At 34.0% G+C, this 17,432-nt stretch overlaps 1 protein-coding gene across 2 annotated transcripts in view; it reads left to right on the forward strand.

The window, feature by feature from the left end:
* LOC110033793 (ATP-dependent Clp protease proteolytic subunit-related protein 3, chloroplastic) overlaps positions 1-17,106 on the forward strand; it is a 26,072-nt gene extending 8,966 nt beyond the window's left edge. The window contains exons 4-10 of one of the 2 annotated variants that reach the window (XM_020737897.1): positions 5,220-5,279; positions 12,631-12,727; positions 12,824-12,897; positions 15,459-15,512; positions 15,598-15,681; positions 16,243-16,369; positions 16,791-17,106. In XM_020737897.1, coding sequence (XP_020593556.1) covers positions 5,220-5,279; positions 12,631-12,727; positions 12,824-12,897; positions 15,459-15,512; positions 15,598-15,681; positions 16,243-16,338 — 465 coding nt within the window. In that variant the 3' untranslated portion in view covers positions 16,339-16,369; positions 16,791-17,106. Of the gene's footprint in view, positions 1-5,219; positions 5,280-12,630; positions 12,728-12,823; positions 12,898-15,458; positions 15,513-15,597; positions 15,682-16,242; positions 16,380-16,790 lie in introns of both variants that reach the window. The other variant, XM_020737891.1, reaches the window with a different exon arrangement.
* Positions 17,107-17,432: the final 326 nt, after the last annotated feature.

Raw genomic sequence — 17,432 nt, forward strand, 5'->3', positions numbered from 1 at the left:
TGAAGTGTTAAAGCTTGAGTTTTCTGTTAAAGCTTGAGTTTCTATCTATGCTTGGGCCCTATTTTAGCCTTGAGTGGCTCGGTTTTTGGCCTCCATTAGGGCTCGGTCTTACCTGCTCTAGCTCTTGACTCTTGCCTGATTATGAGGCTTATTTTTGTTTGATTTGGGGTGTGGCTTTATTCCTTTTGCCCCTGCTGGTTTTCGGTTTGCCTAAAAATGGTTGGGTTTGGATTTGCTATCATATACTGCATTTGATTAGCCTTTAAAGTTTTGATTTGATCTCTTTAGGGGCTAGGTTTTCACTTTGGAAGGGTTGGAGGTTGGGTTTTAGATTGAGATCTTGTCTTGGGTATGTGAACTTTACTTGTTAACATTGAGGGATTTATTTTGGCTTGATTTGGGAGCTCAGTTTGCTTGTTTTAGCACCTACCCGAGAGCCCGTACCCGAGAGCCTGTTGTGGTGTTTATTCCTGTCCCTGTTCCATAGCTGTGGGAATGTTCGATTTTATTTGCTTTAACCCCTATTTGGGAGCTCGATGTTGTCTTGTCCTGTCCCTGCTCGAGGAGTGGTTTGGGTTTGATTTTTGTTTGCCTTAGTCCCTACCCGAGAGCCCATGATTGATGCCTTATATTGGTCCCTACTAGAGAGTTTTGGTGGCTGCCCTTTGCTTGCTTCTGTCCCTTCCCCGAGAGCTCGTTGAGAGCCTGTCTTGTGTCATTTTTCTGCTCTTACCCGAGAGCTTGTTGGGGGCTTGTCTTGTGCCTTTTTCTGCTCTTACCCGAAGGCTTGTAGTGGAGTTGGTCCATGCTTGTTCTTAGCTCCACCCATGGGCTTGTTGGTAGGCTACCCGGGGTTGTTTGACTCTTCCTGCCGAACTTAGGGTGACTTGAATGTTATGGATGAATCAAGTTTGCCATCCAAAAACATGTGCATTTGCACTATCTATAGAGTGAGGTGATCAAAAATAAATTGAGCATATTTCTTATGTCTTATTTGGGGGAAATTGGAGCTGGTTTGAATGATTTATACAAGCTTGTCCATTCACTCTCTTACATATCAAAAGCAATACTTTGGGTAGTTTTCCTGTTGCTCCCGTGGCCGTGGGCTTCTTTAGTGCCTTTGGTTGCCTTGGCCGTGAGCCTCCGCTCCTTTTGTGCCTTGGATTGCCTTGGCCGTGAGTCTCTTTTGCCCTATTTTGCCTTGAACAAAACCCTTGGTGGCTATACCCTCCTATATTGACCCCGACCGTGAACATTTCTCTGGTTCTATGGGAAGATTTTATGCTTATTTGATATATGAGGCTATTGATTAATTTGACAGAAGATCTTGATTTTTGTATGGGTTTGGAAATACTAGTGGTGGTTTCCCCGATGTCACTTTCCTTTTGCTTGATTTATGAAGTTTGGGAGATTTCTGAATTTTATCCTGGGGAATTGATTTCATAAAAGATATATTTGGGGTTTGGATACCGATGTTAGGAGGTCATTTTGACTCGCGTTAAGTCATTTATAAAAATGTGAGAAAGTGATATCCTTTTGAATTGATTCAAGGATCTTCGGGTCTTCCTTTTCAGGTCTTTTTCGTCATGAGTTTTGAGAGCTGCCTCATCCTCCGTTCTTTTCAATATTTTAGGTGGATCAGTCCCCAGTATCTCCTCTCTCTCACCCTATTTTTGTTCTTTTCTTTCTTTGCTTCTTGGTTCGATTTTCGATGCTTATGTCTGATACATAAGTGTCCATGTATAGCTTTTTGCTATACGTGAAATCATCAGATAAGATCGCAAGTAGGTCGGTTTTATTTTGGGGCTTAGGGTAGTGATGACAAAGTCACACCGGAGATAGAGCAGAGTGATATGTCATCCTATGACATCAGGATTCGATTCAGGAACCCATCAGGATCTGATTCAGGAACCCGGTGAGCTGTAGGATGGTAATATCATTCACCGACACAAGACTAGCGGGAGTTGACCCAAACCTTCTTAGGTTGTTGGTAGCCTTATGCCCGACAGTGCGATCGACTCGTGGATAACTATTTTTCAAAATTGATAAAAACAAAATTAATAAAAACAGATACATTTTTTTCTAAAATAAAAATACATTTTTTGCTACAAACAAAATTGATACAACCCAATTTTTGCATGTTTGAAACCTATGTGCATGCTGAAAATATAAATTTTAAATACATTTTAAACATCGGTTGTTCACATGTTGATCACCTGTTTATGCTAAGGAGTACCCTCCTGAGTTAGGTTCGATATGACACCTTTCTAGTTGAGTGGCGGACTTTATACATCCGGGTGACCGAGTAGCCTTCGACGAGTAGCCTTCGAGTGACCGAGTAGCCTTCGACGATCCTCGAGTACTAATATATAGTTGAGCCTAGCCCCGACCCGAGTGCTTGCGGTCCCCCTCTTTTCTGATTTTTTCATATGTTTTTCTTGGAATTTTTGGACAAAGCACTCGTGGTCTCTTTTCGGGATTTTCTCGTGTTTTCTACGATTTTAATCGATTTGTTGATTTGTTGATTTCCTCGCATTTCTCTTGTCGTGAGTCTTTTGACGACCTTTCTTGAGATTTTTGGACGATGTTTCTTTGTTTTCATTTATATAAATCATTTCAGTTTGTTTCCTCAAGTTTTGTTACTTGTATTACAACTAAATTAAGATGTCTCTATCAGATGATCGGGAATCCCTCGGAGGAGGTAACCTACGGTTGCTAACGAGGCTTCTGATGGTCTAAATGAAATTATGGAACTCATTAAGTTGAGTTTATTAAATTCATTTGGACTAAGTGAATCCAATAAAAAATAGTGGTGTCAGAACGAGAAAATTGTAGGATCCTAACTGGTGTCTCTCTAATCAACTTTAACATGCCCCCATAAATTTTTTAAAGAACTACAACCATAGGGTCACCTGATTTGACATTATAACCTGACACCCTAGAAAACTTAAATTCATCACGGAAAACTTAAACCCGTCATGTCGTGGAGCTTGGAGCTAGCGCGGTGGTCAGCACGACCATCTTCAACAGCAGAACATGTCTTCCCCAGCTAAACCATTTATTTCCTAGAAATTAAAACGACAATCCATAGGATTTCGAGATTGTTCGCCTAACGCGTTTGTCTAGCGCAACATAAATTCTCAACCTTTTCTTTAGGCATTTGTATAGCTCTACTGTACGATCTAAACCCTAACTCGTTTTAGGATTTTGAGGTTGTCGTTCGTTACGACCTAAATCCTCACATCTTTCAGGCTATTTGTGTGATCGTTTCACACGAATGTAAGCCCTAAATAGATAAAATTGGCAGGATAAAACACTTGAATATATCTCCTCGAAACTGAAGCCAAACTATAGGGTAGACTGGGAAGTCACCGAGGATCTCCTCTGGATCTGTGACATCCCCTAGTTCTTTTTCCTTTGGATTCTGTAATAAATGTTCCAAATTTGAGCAATTCCCCTTTCACACCTTCTTGTTCGATTTCATGAAAAGTCTCATCCTTTTGAAGTCCTTGAAGATAATTTTTCCTGATTTTTACCGAGAGTATTCTTAAGTGACTTCGGTCATTTAAGATGTAATTAACAATAGAGATTTGCTCTTATAAGAAGCTTTTCCGAACCCAGCTTAAAATAAACCCTATTTAATTTTTCATATTAAATAGGGAAATTTGTCGGCAAATAAAACAGTTTCGCTGACCAAACGGACGTCATATATTTCTTAATTTATTTGATCAAGCCTCATCCTCAAGTCTTGTGTTTATCCCTCGGGATAGATATATGGTTTGAGGTAGAGTGCTCTTTCATTTAAACTGTGAAAATTATTGGGTCAGTTTGATTTCATATTTTTCTAAACTTAAATCTATATGCAAATTAAAACGTCCTTCCGAAGCGGGCGATGATATTTCAATTCCGGCGACCGACAACTTCTTACGGGCGACTCACCACACCCCAACTTTTTATCGCCGACAGAACCGTTCGGTCCTCTCCCTTGCCCCTCGTCACTTTGATATCTACATTCAAACAATTTAATCTATGCATGAAAATGTGTATTTCATTTTTGAAAAGTTTATGATATTGGTATTTTTTTATGTGATATGAATTTTTTGAGTTTTATAAATATAAAAATCAACTTTAGATTTTAAATATATAAATTCATTAAAATTGTGTGGTTTGTATGTAAATGACCATTCTAATAAAATGACATCTCTTTAGTCTACACCATATATTATGAAATATTTTCTATGTAACGACATGATTTTCCTTTTTTGGATTAATATAGTTTCTTGCAAGGAAGTGGGATGAGCTTCTACAATACATGCCATTTACCATAGATACACGCCATTAATATTGATATGACCATTTTTGCTGTCATAACTTTTTCTAAGTTTTCATCCTTCCTTTTAACTTGTACAATCTTTGATGACGAGTGAATCTATCATTCTCAATATTGCCAAACACTATTGAGTCCTTTGGGTCAATCGATTTTGTTGGCTCTCTCCACCAGCTTTTCACCACTCTGCCATTGCTATGAGACATCGTTATTTTCATAGCTGTGGACGAAGCACCCTTTTTATTTGCTCTCATTGTGAATGCACTATTCATTCCTCGAAATGTTGCTGGCCCAAGTTCGAATATCCCTTTATTGCTCAGCTTGTCTCTAGCTTTTTTATGATTGCCTTTAGCACTTCTGCTTATTCTGATTCAATCATTTTGTCCAAGGAGGATTATGGTTATCTCATCCAACACTCTATACTCTCAAAGTTTCTTTTTGTTAAGAGAATTTTTCTTTATAAACAAAAGAGTTTCCTTTCCTCAAATCCATCCCAGTGGCATTCCGGTTTATGCTTACGTTTTAAAAAATGAATATCGATTTGTAGGGTGTCCTTTCCAATTCTAGTAGCACGAATATCTACACTTTTATTCTAGGCATATAGGGAAATAGTTTTTCAAGATTTGTTATCGTGATAAGTTTTTTTTTAAGAGGATTTTGACATTTTAGACCACTGGGATTTTTTAAACATAGCACAGATTGTGTGCTTGGTATTACAACTCCACCGGATTTTGTTTTCTAACAAGCCAATCATGCCTGTTTGTGGTATCATCTAGCGGTTGCTTTTGTCGCTGTTGGTTCATTATTACATTTTAATGGTGCTTCTGCAGCACAACTACTACATTAATGCATATAAAAGTTATACATCTCTTGTTTATTTTGTCATTTGCAGGTTGGAATGGAGACTGAAGGTTTTGCTATTTATGATGCTATGATGCAGCTGAAAAATGAGGTAGCTACTTTTCTTAACTTTTTTTCCCGATGCATTGTTCTTTCAATCTTGTGGTGTTGATTTTAACATTTTTTGGACTTCCAAGTGTTCGCTTCTTTTGCTTGAACATGTTTTCCATGCATCCTTTTTTCTTCTTTTTGAATTGATTTTGACTCTTCTCCCATTGGAGGTGTAGTTAATTTTAAATATTACTCATAATTCAATTTGCAGGATGATTTAACTACGAAATATTTTGAAATTGCTAATTTTCTTGGAAAAGTAAGACGGGATATTGCTCTTTAAATTTTTAGGTAGCTACGCTATGCTGTTCTGATTCCGCTTATTTTGGTTAATGTAAAACATTTTTCCAAGCTAATCAGTTTGAATGGGTTGGATGATACTTCACCATTTAATGATCATGGCGATGTGGATTTGTTTGTAAGTTGAAAGCGTTGTCTTTGGCTTGCGAGGGGACGTCCATTTTGAGATGTTGTTTTGATGTTTTTGAGGTTAGTTTTTAACAAATAGTAATCAAATCCTATTGCGAATGGTGCGGATTTTGTGATTACTGTTTGCTAGCCATATATGGGAACAGAAATTTTGGAATGACCTGGGAGAGTCTCGTGGTCCAATGTGCTGGTTGAATAAGCCAAGAAGTGAGGGCGCCTATCAAATCTTCTTACGAGTAATCGGTTTTCATTAATGTTTAAAATCTTTGAAATAAGGAGCGTTGCTATTTATTTTCTTATTTTAAGATTTGATATTGCTTTATTTATTTTTTTCTCATTACTTAAACCCTTGTAACCTTATTTAAATCTTCATTGAAGCAAGGAATAAATCAATCAAATTTCCTCCTCCAAAACCATATTTAACCTCTTCATCTCATCCTTCTTTTCTTCAGCGGTTTTATTTTGCGAAGCTATCCATGGCAACTTCAAGCTTTCATACCATCTACCCCACTTCTCCATCTAAATAATCGAAATCTTCTAAAACCTCTTCCTGCTTTGTGCAATAGTTGGAACTGATTGGCAAGGGTACAGAAAAAGCTATGAGGACTAATTCTCCCTCTGATAGCAAGTATAGTGCCTGGGAGAAATCATATTTGTTCTGCAAAAGTCTAGATTTCTCTCTTAGGAATTCTAAAATTTGATACTCTTGAGATTGAGATCAAATCTGGTATTATAACATGAATTATGGCCTTTGTAAGAAAGGGAAATTATGGCACTATATGAGCGAATGTGAGCTCTGTTTTCACTCAAACTTCAGAGCTAATCAACATGAAGAATCTACAAGTAATCAAGAAATGTCAAATTTTGAAGTATCTCCCAGGACTGCCACAGTTCAACAATTGTTTGAGGTAGGGCTGTCAAAACTGCTCGTTCGCAAACAGCTTGTGTTCGGTTCGTTCGCTTAGTTAACGAGCCGAACACGAACAAAGATTTGTTCGTTCGTATTTGACTCTTTATATATATATATAAGATTTATAATCAAGTAAAAGTATTAATTAAGAAAATAGAATAAAAATTATTAAATTAGATTCAAATGATGTTTTAATATAAACAATAATTTTTAAATCTTGCCCCAATCCTAAACATCTTATGGCTACGTGATTAGGGTTGTCAAAACGACTTTTTGTTTGTGAAGAGCTCGTGTTCAGCTCGTTAAGCAAACGAGCCGAGCAAATGAGCCGAACACGAACACACTTTTTGTGCTCGAAATATAAACGAGCCGAACACGAGCTGAGCCTCTCTCGTGTTCGACTCGTTTGCAACCCTAGTTTGCGGAGTATAGAGAATTTAGATGATATATTCCAAACATTTTTTGAATTGAAGCCCTCCTAAAGTGTCTTGTTGCTTCATTCAATAACATGAATTGATTAGCAGGTGGACGGAAAGGACGGAAAGAGCTACAATGACTAATTCCCCCTTTGGCAGTAAACTTAGCGCTTGGGATAAATTATATTAATCTTTCAATGCTTTAGAGCTCTCAGTTAGGATTTCTAAAATTTGTAAGCCTTGAGATTGTGATCAAATTTGGTATTAGAACATGAATTATGGATTGTGCAAGAAAGGAAGAATTATGGAAAAAATAGGTGCAAGAGTTCGTTGATTTTACTCAGAAATTTGACCCCGACCAATATGAAGAAGAAACTATGAATCTGGGAGTTTCTCTCAGGACTGCTAAATTGGAAGACAATTCTAATCTTTTTCAGAACAAATGACTTCTTAGACAGCAGACATTGCTACTTCACATTATGCAATGTTCTCCCCATAATGGAAATCAAGGCATGAGGATGATGGTCTCCTAAGTTGCGGGCAATGATTATGATGGCGCACCACAAGATAAAGAGAAATATATGCTGTAATTTTGTGCAAAATAAGTGAATTTCATTCAAGGTTATATGAAGCTAGTACCAATATGTGACATGATTGTCGATACTGAGAACTTGGATGGTGGGATCAAACTTCTTTTTTTTTTTATAACTTTTTTCAGTATGGCTATGCACATCTAGATATCACCTTTGTTTGAGGTTTTCCAGCTACAATTTGATGATGTGGAATGTGGAACAACAAAAATACTTCAATTGCAACCAGGATATCAAATATAACAATCCAAACAATAGTAACAAGCTAAGGAGGAGCTCTTCCTGATCAATATCAAAGTTAAGATGGATTTTGTTTCAATCATTTTTTTATTGTGGCAGCAATTAAACCTACTGTTTAGGAGTTGATATGAAGATTGACATTGGAGATGAAAGTCTATCTAAATCCTTATTCATTATGGCGGCTTAGAGGGAGTTTGAATACACAAATGGGACAACTAATTCATTTTCAAGCTTGGGATTATGGAGAATTGCATTTTTTATGTTAATTATAAGGTTACTCTTTTAGATATTTGTCATGTGAATTATGAAGTCCGAATCTTTTGGAGTGTGCCACCATTTGCTACTAAAAGTGGTAGACGTATTGATTAATAAAGATGATTAAAAACTCGTAGTCTCAAGCAATCTCTCTATTTTTTTAAAGTTTCTCAGGCAAGTTAAAAAGATTATTTAGGCCAATTTTAGTTTTGTATTGCTTCTTCTTCATTTTCTTAGAAGATGTGAGTTGTAAAAATATTGTTTCTCCTATGTGAGATTATAGGACACGAAAGTACTTATTTAATTTTTTTAGTATTTGATGTACTCTAATAAAGCAGCTTAACCAACTATTGTGAAGATTTCTATCCTTTTGTTTCCAACTGGTCATGTGTTTGTTGTCAATAGAATTGTGGAGCATAAATTCTCACTTTTTGAGAGAGACTTTATATTAAATCAAATGATTTATCAACTCTCTTAACTTGAATAAGAAGAGATTATGTAATAACTACTCCATCTAATGGAACAAGGGCCATACAAATGAGCTCTTTGCTATGTAGACCACTAATAGCATCACTTCCAAAAAAAAAATAATAATAAAAGGTAATCAACAAATGTGCATCAATTACAAGGCATTGAATGAAATCACCATAAAATCAGCCACCTTTGTGGATTGATAAATCGATTTACATTTTTAACTGGAGATATATTTTTCCATGTTCAATAATAATTGACTACCAATTATAGACAACAATGTATAAGGGTGTTCCATCTCTAAGGATGTTGGAAGGACTTCAATATAAGATGCCTCTTCGATAATCAAGAAAGTTGATATTGGGGATACAAAAATAAGCTACAAATATTGTAGAAGTGTGCAATGGAGTGGCTATGCTGCTGTACTCAGGGGTAGTTGTAAGGTAACCCTTATGAAGATAGCTGTAACATTCTCAGAGTTATTGGTTAAATCTTGGGTGTTGTGGTGCTTTAGGATGCAATGCGAGCCTATCTACATGTAAGGCTATGGCATAAATGTTGTTACAATGTAAGTCTTGTTGCGGCATAGGTTGTTTGTTTCATTTTTCTTATTACATTTGTGCAAAGCCATGAGTTCTTGTTGCAAAGTAAATTATGCCGAGTTGTAGGCTTTGTTATGATATATAGGTCTCTTTCTGCTGTAGTTCTTGTTGCAACGCAAGTCTTGTTGTGATACAGTATTGCTACTATGCAGGTCTCGTAATTGATGACAATGGTGCATAACTTATGGATAACTATTGCTCTTAGGATTTCTACATGATTCAAGTATTCTTTACAATTGGAACAATCTCCTCCAATGATTTGAATGAGGGGATCTTTATCTATTTGTTCATTTTTTTTAAGGATATTCCAATCTTTCTCCACAATAATTTTCATAGTTTTTAATAGTAAATGATGTAAATGCACCCTCCCATAATTAAACTATAATCAATAGTATGTGCGTAACTCCCATTCTTACACAAGGGACACTGAATCAATTAGCTTTTTTTCAATCCTCCCCTTTGATATTGGCTATGTTGTTGTGGCCATTACTATTTGTTCTTGTGAGTGGTTTTTTATCTCACACAATAGGATTAATGAGCTTGTCAACCTCAAATCAACCTTCTAAATCGAATAGTTTTGTTGTCAAGAGATTCAACATTACTTGAATCTTATACGAGCTCTTTTTTTGTTGGAAGTCTTTTTGGTCTTTGATTTGACTTTCCTTGGTAAAATTGATTCTTATTTGAGGTTTTTGAGTTGTCTTGATACATGTGTTTAAGTTGATATAAATAATTGATCCTTTAAGGATTTTTATTGATTTGTGGTGCTGCTTGGATCGGATTGGTATCCAAGCTCTTTCAAGTTGTTCCTAATAATGTCCAGTGTCATTTATTTTGTAAGGGTGTGCCACTCTAAAAAAAAATCAGGCACTTCGTAGCCTAATTATTTAAGGCAAAGGAGATCTCATTAGATTGGAGAGGGAATTAGAGAGTGACAATAATAGAGATTATGGAAAGAAATTTTAAATGCAAACTTTGCTTGAAATCAAAACTAATTTCCAACAAAGTAAGTTTCCAATTCCTTTTTTTATAGAAGTACAGTAGGGGATAACTGAATTTAAATTAATCCTTATCTAAAAGGGATAATAATACATAGGAATAGCTATTATATTTAAAATTGACCCACTAATTCTAAATTTGCAACATGAATTTGGGAACTTTCTCATTAAAAAAAAAAAATCAGGATTACATTATAATGAAAACTGCTAAATATACTAGATTTTAGGGATTAACCATAATTTTAAGAAAGGGATAATTTAGTTCAAATATAGTTAAGAGATTTACGCTTGCCATACATTTGTTATTTATGGATCCAAATTTGGTGGCTATCAAGGTTGATCTTTTCCATTTAAGTTACTTATTGCCATCAGCTGAAGCATCAATATCTATGCTCAAATTGAAGAATATTGATCAACCATTGATCCTTGGGTTTGATGAGATCATTTTCGTGCCTAAGAGTTCTTGGAGATTTCTTACATGCGTAAGAGAACCTTCTTTAATAATTTAAAATCCCAACAAATATTATGAGAATTGATTTGGTGGGCACTAAAGGTGAAGCTTTGTGTGAAAGTATATTAAAGTTATTAATTATGCATGATGGGGCACTATTGATATTAGAAGTAATGTGTGGTCACCTAAAATATTCGTGGTGCCTTGGTATATATGTTTTAATAGATGTCATATCTTTGAGTCGTAAGATATCTACTTAAATAGATGAAAATTTAAAATAATAGGGAAAAAATTCAGGAGATAGAGGGTTTATAATAAATAGAGCAAAGATTATGTGGTATTCTGTTTTATGGAAGGTTATTCTAACAATGATGAGTCTTTATTAGAATACAAAGTGATACCTATGCTTATAATATCAAATATCTTTGATCTATTCCTACATGAATGATGATATTGTTAACTTTACTTCTAGATTTTTGCAATAAAAGAGTACCTCATTAGTATTATTTGATTAAAGAATAACATGAAAACAATAAATTTTATAAAATGGCTATTAAGTAGACTATTTTGATGAATGTGAGTATGGGTGGTAAAAAATTATTGTAGTTAGACAGAGTATGATATAAATGAGTATGATATGAATGAGAATGTTAAAGTAGAGTCAAATAAAATTATTAATGAGATGTATAATTATATTAGAGGAATGATTTGAGCAATATTTATTAAAGATAATATAGTTAAATGATTTAGAAATATGCAAAATCGGTTTGAAAATTTGCCCTTTGTACGAGCTGATAAAATTAGTGGTACAAGTTTTAGGAAGGTAGGGGACCAACATGAGATAACAGAAAAGTTATTCAAAATGATTGTTGAAGAATAAGTTTAAGATCTAGCAGTCAATTAGAATGAATGAAAGATAAGGATTTTATGAAATAGACTCCAACCTACTGAGTAGTTGGAACAAGGCTAACGATAATAAAATCTTGTGTGCGAGAGTGTGGAAAAAGATGTTTTTAAGAAAAGTAAAGATCTGGTCAACATGCAAACAACAATTTTGATGAAATTTTCAATTTGTAACGGAGTTGATCCTTGAAATTTCTGCAAGATCGAATATAAAATCCATCCAACCCAATATAGGCTTTTTCTTATCGCATTTACACTTTTTTGGAACTGGTTGATTTTTCATTTCAGACTGAAATTATTGTTTATTGGCCTATCTTTGATCATGTGAAACGATTGTTTCAACCTCAACCTAATCCAGGCTAACCATTTACACTCACTGAGTAGAGCAGACTTAAAAGACATTTTCTTCTTGCTAGATTTGGGCTAGGAGGCATAAATTTTGAATTCTGCTGATACTTTACCTGTTGGAGAGGTGGTTTTGCAGATGTAGAATGCAAGCGTTTCTTAATGTTTCAGGGGGAAGGCATCAGACAATTTGATGTTTATCGAATTATTGAATCTATCTGCCCTATCAAGTTGTTTGGCAGCTTCAACTTAAGGAACTTAACTGTGAAGTCACCTTCAATAATATACAGAAACTTGGCACCATCCTTTCTTTCTTTAGATGCCATTTTTATTTCTTTAAGTTTAGATACTAAATTATCATTGTATATGCATATATGTTTTACTTATCTGCAGATTTGGGTTATATTTTTGATTAATATTTATTGTTCATGTCTTTGAATTGTAATCTCTGTAGAATATATTTTATTTTAGAGGCATTTACATACATATCACACAATTATTGTGTATTTTCATATCTAACACCTAAACATTCATATTTAAGTGCATATCACTCAAATCTTTAACATCATATAATAAATACCTCAATCGCTAAATTTTTAAAAGGGAATTATGTTTTTTTTATCCATAGATTTATGACATCAAAGTGTTATAAGTTTAACTATCAAACTTTGGGTGTTAGATACATAAATGCATAAGAATTGTAGGTTATGTATGCAAATTTTCCTTTATCAAACTCGTGCAGATTCAAACTGTAGCTGTTGGAGCTGCAATAGGTCAGGCGTGCCTGCTTCTTGCTGCTGGAAAGAAAGGCAGACGGTTTATGATGCCTCATGCCAAGGGTATGCACTGAATTTTTACTTTTGTTCATCTGGGTTTTTGCTTCAGACATTTAACTACTAAATTTTATTGCAAATTGAAATGAATTATTTCATCAGCCATGATTCAACAACCTCGTGCTCCATCATCTGGACAGATGCCAGCAAGTGATGTTATTATTCGCGCTAAAGAGGTTAGATTTGTTTATCTAATGCAATCCAAATATTTTACATTAAACCACACAAATATGGGCATGCAAATCTGCCTTGCAATTTAAGGTTTGCTATTTGTCATGTATGAGGAAACTACTTGAAGAAATAATATAATTACAGTTATAAATGGCTTTCAGCTGTTATTCATGGAATGACCCTAGATGCTATAGTGATTTTGCTTAAATTGTGATTTATTGTAGGCCAAGTTAACATACAAAAATCCCATTTGCTGTAAACTAATTATAAGGAACTATACTTGGATAAAACATAGTTGAACGAGATCATTTTTTTTAGTTTTTAATTGTGACTTAATTTATTCTGCTAACAATTCCTTGATTGTATTTTACCGCCCTCTTATGTCCCATTTTGCGAACATTCACAGGCTCTCACATTTCTCTCTGTCTATGCCAGTTCTCTGCTTAGATGGCGTGCCCAATTATGCACATCTCGACTACACTCATCCTCCCTCCAGTCCAGCATCCATACCTCTGATGCTCACCTGCATCTATCACTCGAAACCTTGCATATGCCAGTTGTCACAGCCTTCTAGACAGCCCCTTTAGTGCGATCCAACCTCATTGTCTACTAAGATGAAGATTACCTCAAATCTAAAGTGTTTGATCTCACTGTCACCTCCTTATTTGTTAAAAAAATAATTTCTCTTTATTTGGTGATTTTAGTCCATCATCTACTGGCTGCAGCCATGGTATAAAATTATGATATCATTTGTTTATTAAACTTTGACTGTCTAGATCACATACTTTCCTGATCATTTCATAAGTTCACAAACAATATTTTTGATCTTGATATTTATCTTAGACTCATGGCTATTACTCTTATTTTAAAAGAGATAAATGCTATAGGCTTTAACTTCGGTGCATATTATGATCCATTACATCCTGTTGATCATAATCAACATTTTGATATTTAAATTCATCAAAAGCCTTGGTATATCATTCATAGCATCTTATCTCAAGATGAAATCTTGGCAACCATTAATAGCTTTAAAGAATAATTCATTAAGATACGTGTTTTTATCATACCATATGCGCTGATGTGCTATAGATTCCAAATACCTGAGAATCGATGAATCTCTCGAGATTGATGATAAGGATACTTAACTCACAACTGAGTTGATGAAGGGCTTGAACAAAATATTTTGCTCAATACTGATGGTGAACTTTCTGATAAGATCCTTTATAAGATTCTTTTTATGACACCCTTTCTTCTGATGATGAATTAAAATTGTGTAGAGTTATTAATTATCTGTTTCGAAGTTTACTGATGTGGATGAGGTTGATTTTGAGATGTTATTGGAGAGTAGAATAAAGCCTATCTTCAATGAAGTGCCCAAGATTGACAATATTGTTGAGAACGATAAGAGTTTTTTGTATCTTCAAATGTTAAGATGTCTTTAGATGTAACAAAGCCTGTAGTTGATGTTCTTGAAATTCTTATTGGGATCCATGCTTCAATTCATTTACTTATATCTAAGGAGACGTGGCTTTTAATCATAGTTGTTAATTGTGAATAGCGCACCATAATACAGAAAAAATTTATGAAGCCATACTATATAGTTTGTTGCACTCTATTTCAAAAATAGCATGAAACGTTAAAAAAAAAAACGAGTAATTTCTTAAAATTCAACAATATTAGAGAATAATTTCTAATGCAAAAAGCATAGTATTCTTGTCATTTATAAACATAAGATTACTTTTACATATTAAATGCTTGCACAATTTACTAGTATCATATAAAATCATATAAATTTCACAATAGTATCATAGGAGTTTATGCCACTGCACAATTTAGATGAAGGCCAATGATTTGTGGGGATAAAGTGGAAAGGACTATTTTTAATTAATTTAAAATTAGTTAAGGCTGAGTGCCAATTTTTAACCTGAATAACTTAAATTGAAATCATACTGATCTTCTACAAAAAATATTTTTTTTATCAACGACTTAACATTTAGCATCCCTCATTCATCCAACCTCTTAGTTTTTTGTATTAAATTATTCAACTTTTATAGCGAAAGATTGGCAAACAACACAGGCAATTATTAATTGATTTTAAAGGGGAATAATTGGACAGATAAATTCCAGACTCTTTATACTTGGTTAAAATCTTTGCTAATTCTTTAAAAATATGCCATAGTTTATCTATCATATTTAATAATATCTACAGTTTTAATGGCAGTTCATAGGTACACAAATTCATAAGTTAGAGGATATAATTGTTTCAATCAAAGGGAGATCTTTGGAGGATCTTAATGAATGTTTAGATGGCTTAAAAAAAATGAAGTTGATTCTAGTTGATGGAGAGTCGTGGGTGGAGGATGAGAATAATCATATGAGTTTTAGATGTGGAACCTTGAATATGCATTTATAATGGTTGAGCCATAAACTCACCACCATAGGAGGAGACCAAGGATAACTATTTTGCAAAATAATATATATATATATATATATATATATATATATATATCAAAAATTCATAAATTTAATTTTTCTTGATTTGTTTTGCATGGTTTGAATTTAACAGGTTTTAACCAACAGAGATACACTAGTCGAGCTACTGTCAAAACACACTGGAAATGTATGCGTTGTTAAATCTGATTTATTTCTATTTAAGAAATAATACATTGCATGTGCTTTGAAATAATGTATATTTTCTTTGCTAGTCATTTGAAAAAGTATCCAAGGCGATGCAAAGGCCATTTTATATGGATGCCGTCAAGGCTCAAGAATTTGGAGTCATAGACAAGGTACTCCTGATATCCTTTGCTTATTTTCAAAATATCAAAATTGTCCATGGAGCATTCATATGGGGTCATTTTTTATCCTAATTATTTACTGTGATCAATTTGATCTCTCAACTTTTCAAATATGATCCAAAATAGTCCATCTGTTGGATTATTTGGATCAAATTTGAGATGTCATGGAACTAGGGTTTTTGTAGGGACAGCTTTATGTGTTTTGCATTTCAGACCACCCCTACAATTTTCTTTGGGGAACTATTTTCTTGTTGCTTGCTAAAAATTGTTGTGGCGAGAAGTTATTTTTTGTAACAAGATTTGTAAAATTTGGTGGCTATAAGAAAATTGTTGCCCGACATTTTGGATAGAATAATATTTTATAATTTTCACCACTGCTTTATAAAAAATTACTTTCCTCACCATAAATTTTCAATTTCCTCCACAAAAAACTGCAGCCACCATATTAAATAATCTCCCACTATTCAACCCTTGATTTTATAATGGCATCAGTATTGATCTTTAGCTACAATTTACAGTGGTGTTTCATGTATTAACTAATGGTAGTTTTAGATTCTATGGCGTGGTCAAGAGAAGGTAATGGACGACGCCGCCTCTCCGGAAGACTGGGATCGACGAGCAGGAATCAAGGTTGTAGATGGCATGTGACAACCGAGCGAAGAAGACATAACTGCTCAAAGCAAGTCCAGGTTTTCAGGACACTTCTACCCTGTTATACTGTTTCTTCTTTCGTGGTTTCTTTTCTCACCCTTGAGACTGTTTATTTGTGATTCAATTTACTCTCAGAATTTATGATTGGAAGTTTTACATAAATACCACTTAATTCTCATTTATGTTCATATCTAACACACCTAAACTTCATTTTTTGCATACATACATCCTTATGCATGAAAATGTGTATTTCCCTTTTTAAAAGTTAAAAGTATGGTATTTCTGACTAGATATGAAAGATTTGGGTGGTATAAATGTTAAAAAGAAAAAAATTATGTGTTAGATAATGTAAATACATAAGAATTGAGTGGTATGTATGTAAATGCCCCTTTATGCTAAAAGTAGAAACCAAAGCAACACCATTAGATTTAACTGACCTCTTTTTGCAGATATCAGAGCTTGTACAGTACCAAAGGGAGATTTGCAGAGCTACATAGCTACATTGTAAGACAATTCCAACAACAAAAAAAACAGCTTTCTTTGAAAATCCTTTTGATGAATCCTGGCTATTGCTTTTGAATTATCTGCTTTAGTGAGGCTATGGTTTTAGTTACACTTTTAGGTGTACTTTATTGGTCATGTGCTTGTCTTGGTTATTTAGGTGATCTTGAATTTGAAAGTTGATCTACAGGATAAAATTATTATGCAATTTTGTGATTTTTTTTAATTAAAAGTTATATTTAATTGGCTATTATGCATTTGATAGACATTTTATCTTGATTTCTGTTGCTGCTGCTTTCCTCAGTTCGAACTTGGAACGGCTCTCATTTTCTCCTGACTTCTCATTTTTAATCCCCAATGTGTGTATATATATATATATATATATATATATTTATTTGTTAGTTCTCAAAAGAATTTGAGCACTTAATTAAAATAATTAGAATAAGGTATTTTCCATTAATATATAATTTAATTTTTTTTAATATTTATTTTCTATAATCTTTCAAGTGCGAACATCAGTGCTTCAGGGAATTAATCTTGAAAAATAAGTTAAACCAATTAAGTTCAGAATGGTCAATGAACTGATGATT

This window comes from Phalaenopsis equestris, unplaced genomic scaffold (assembly GCF_001263595.1).
Source record: "Phalaenopsis equestris unplaced genomic scaffold, ASM126359v1 Scaffold000002, whole genome shotgun sequence".
NCBI classification, from domain to species: Eukaryota; Viridiplantae; Streptophyta; class Magnoliopsida; order Asparagales; family Orchidaceae; genus Phalaenopsis; species Phalaenopsis equestris.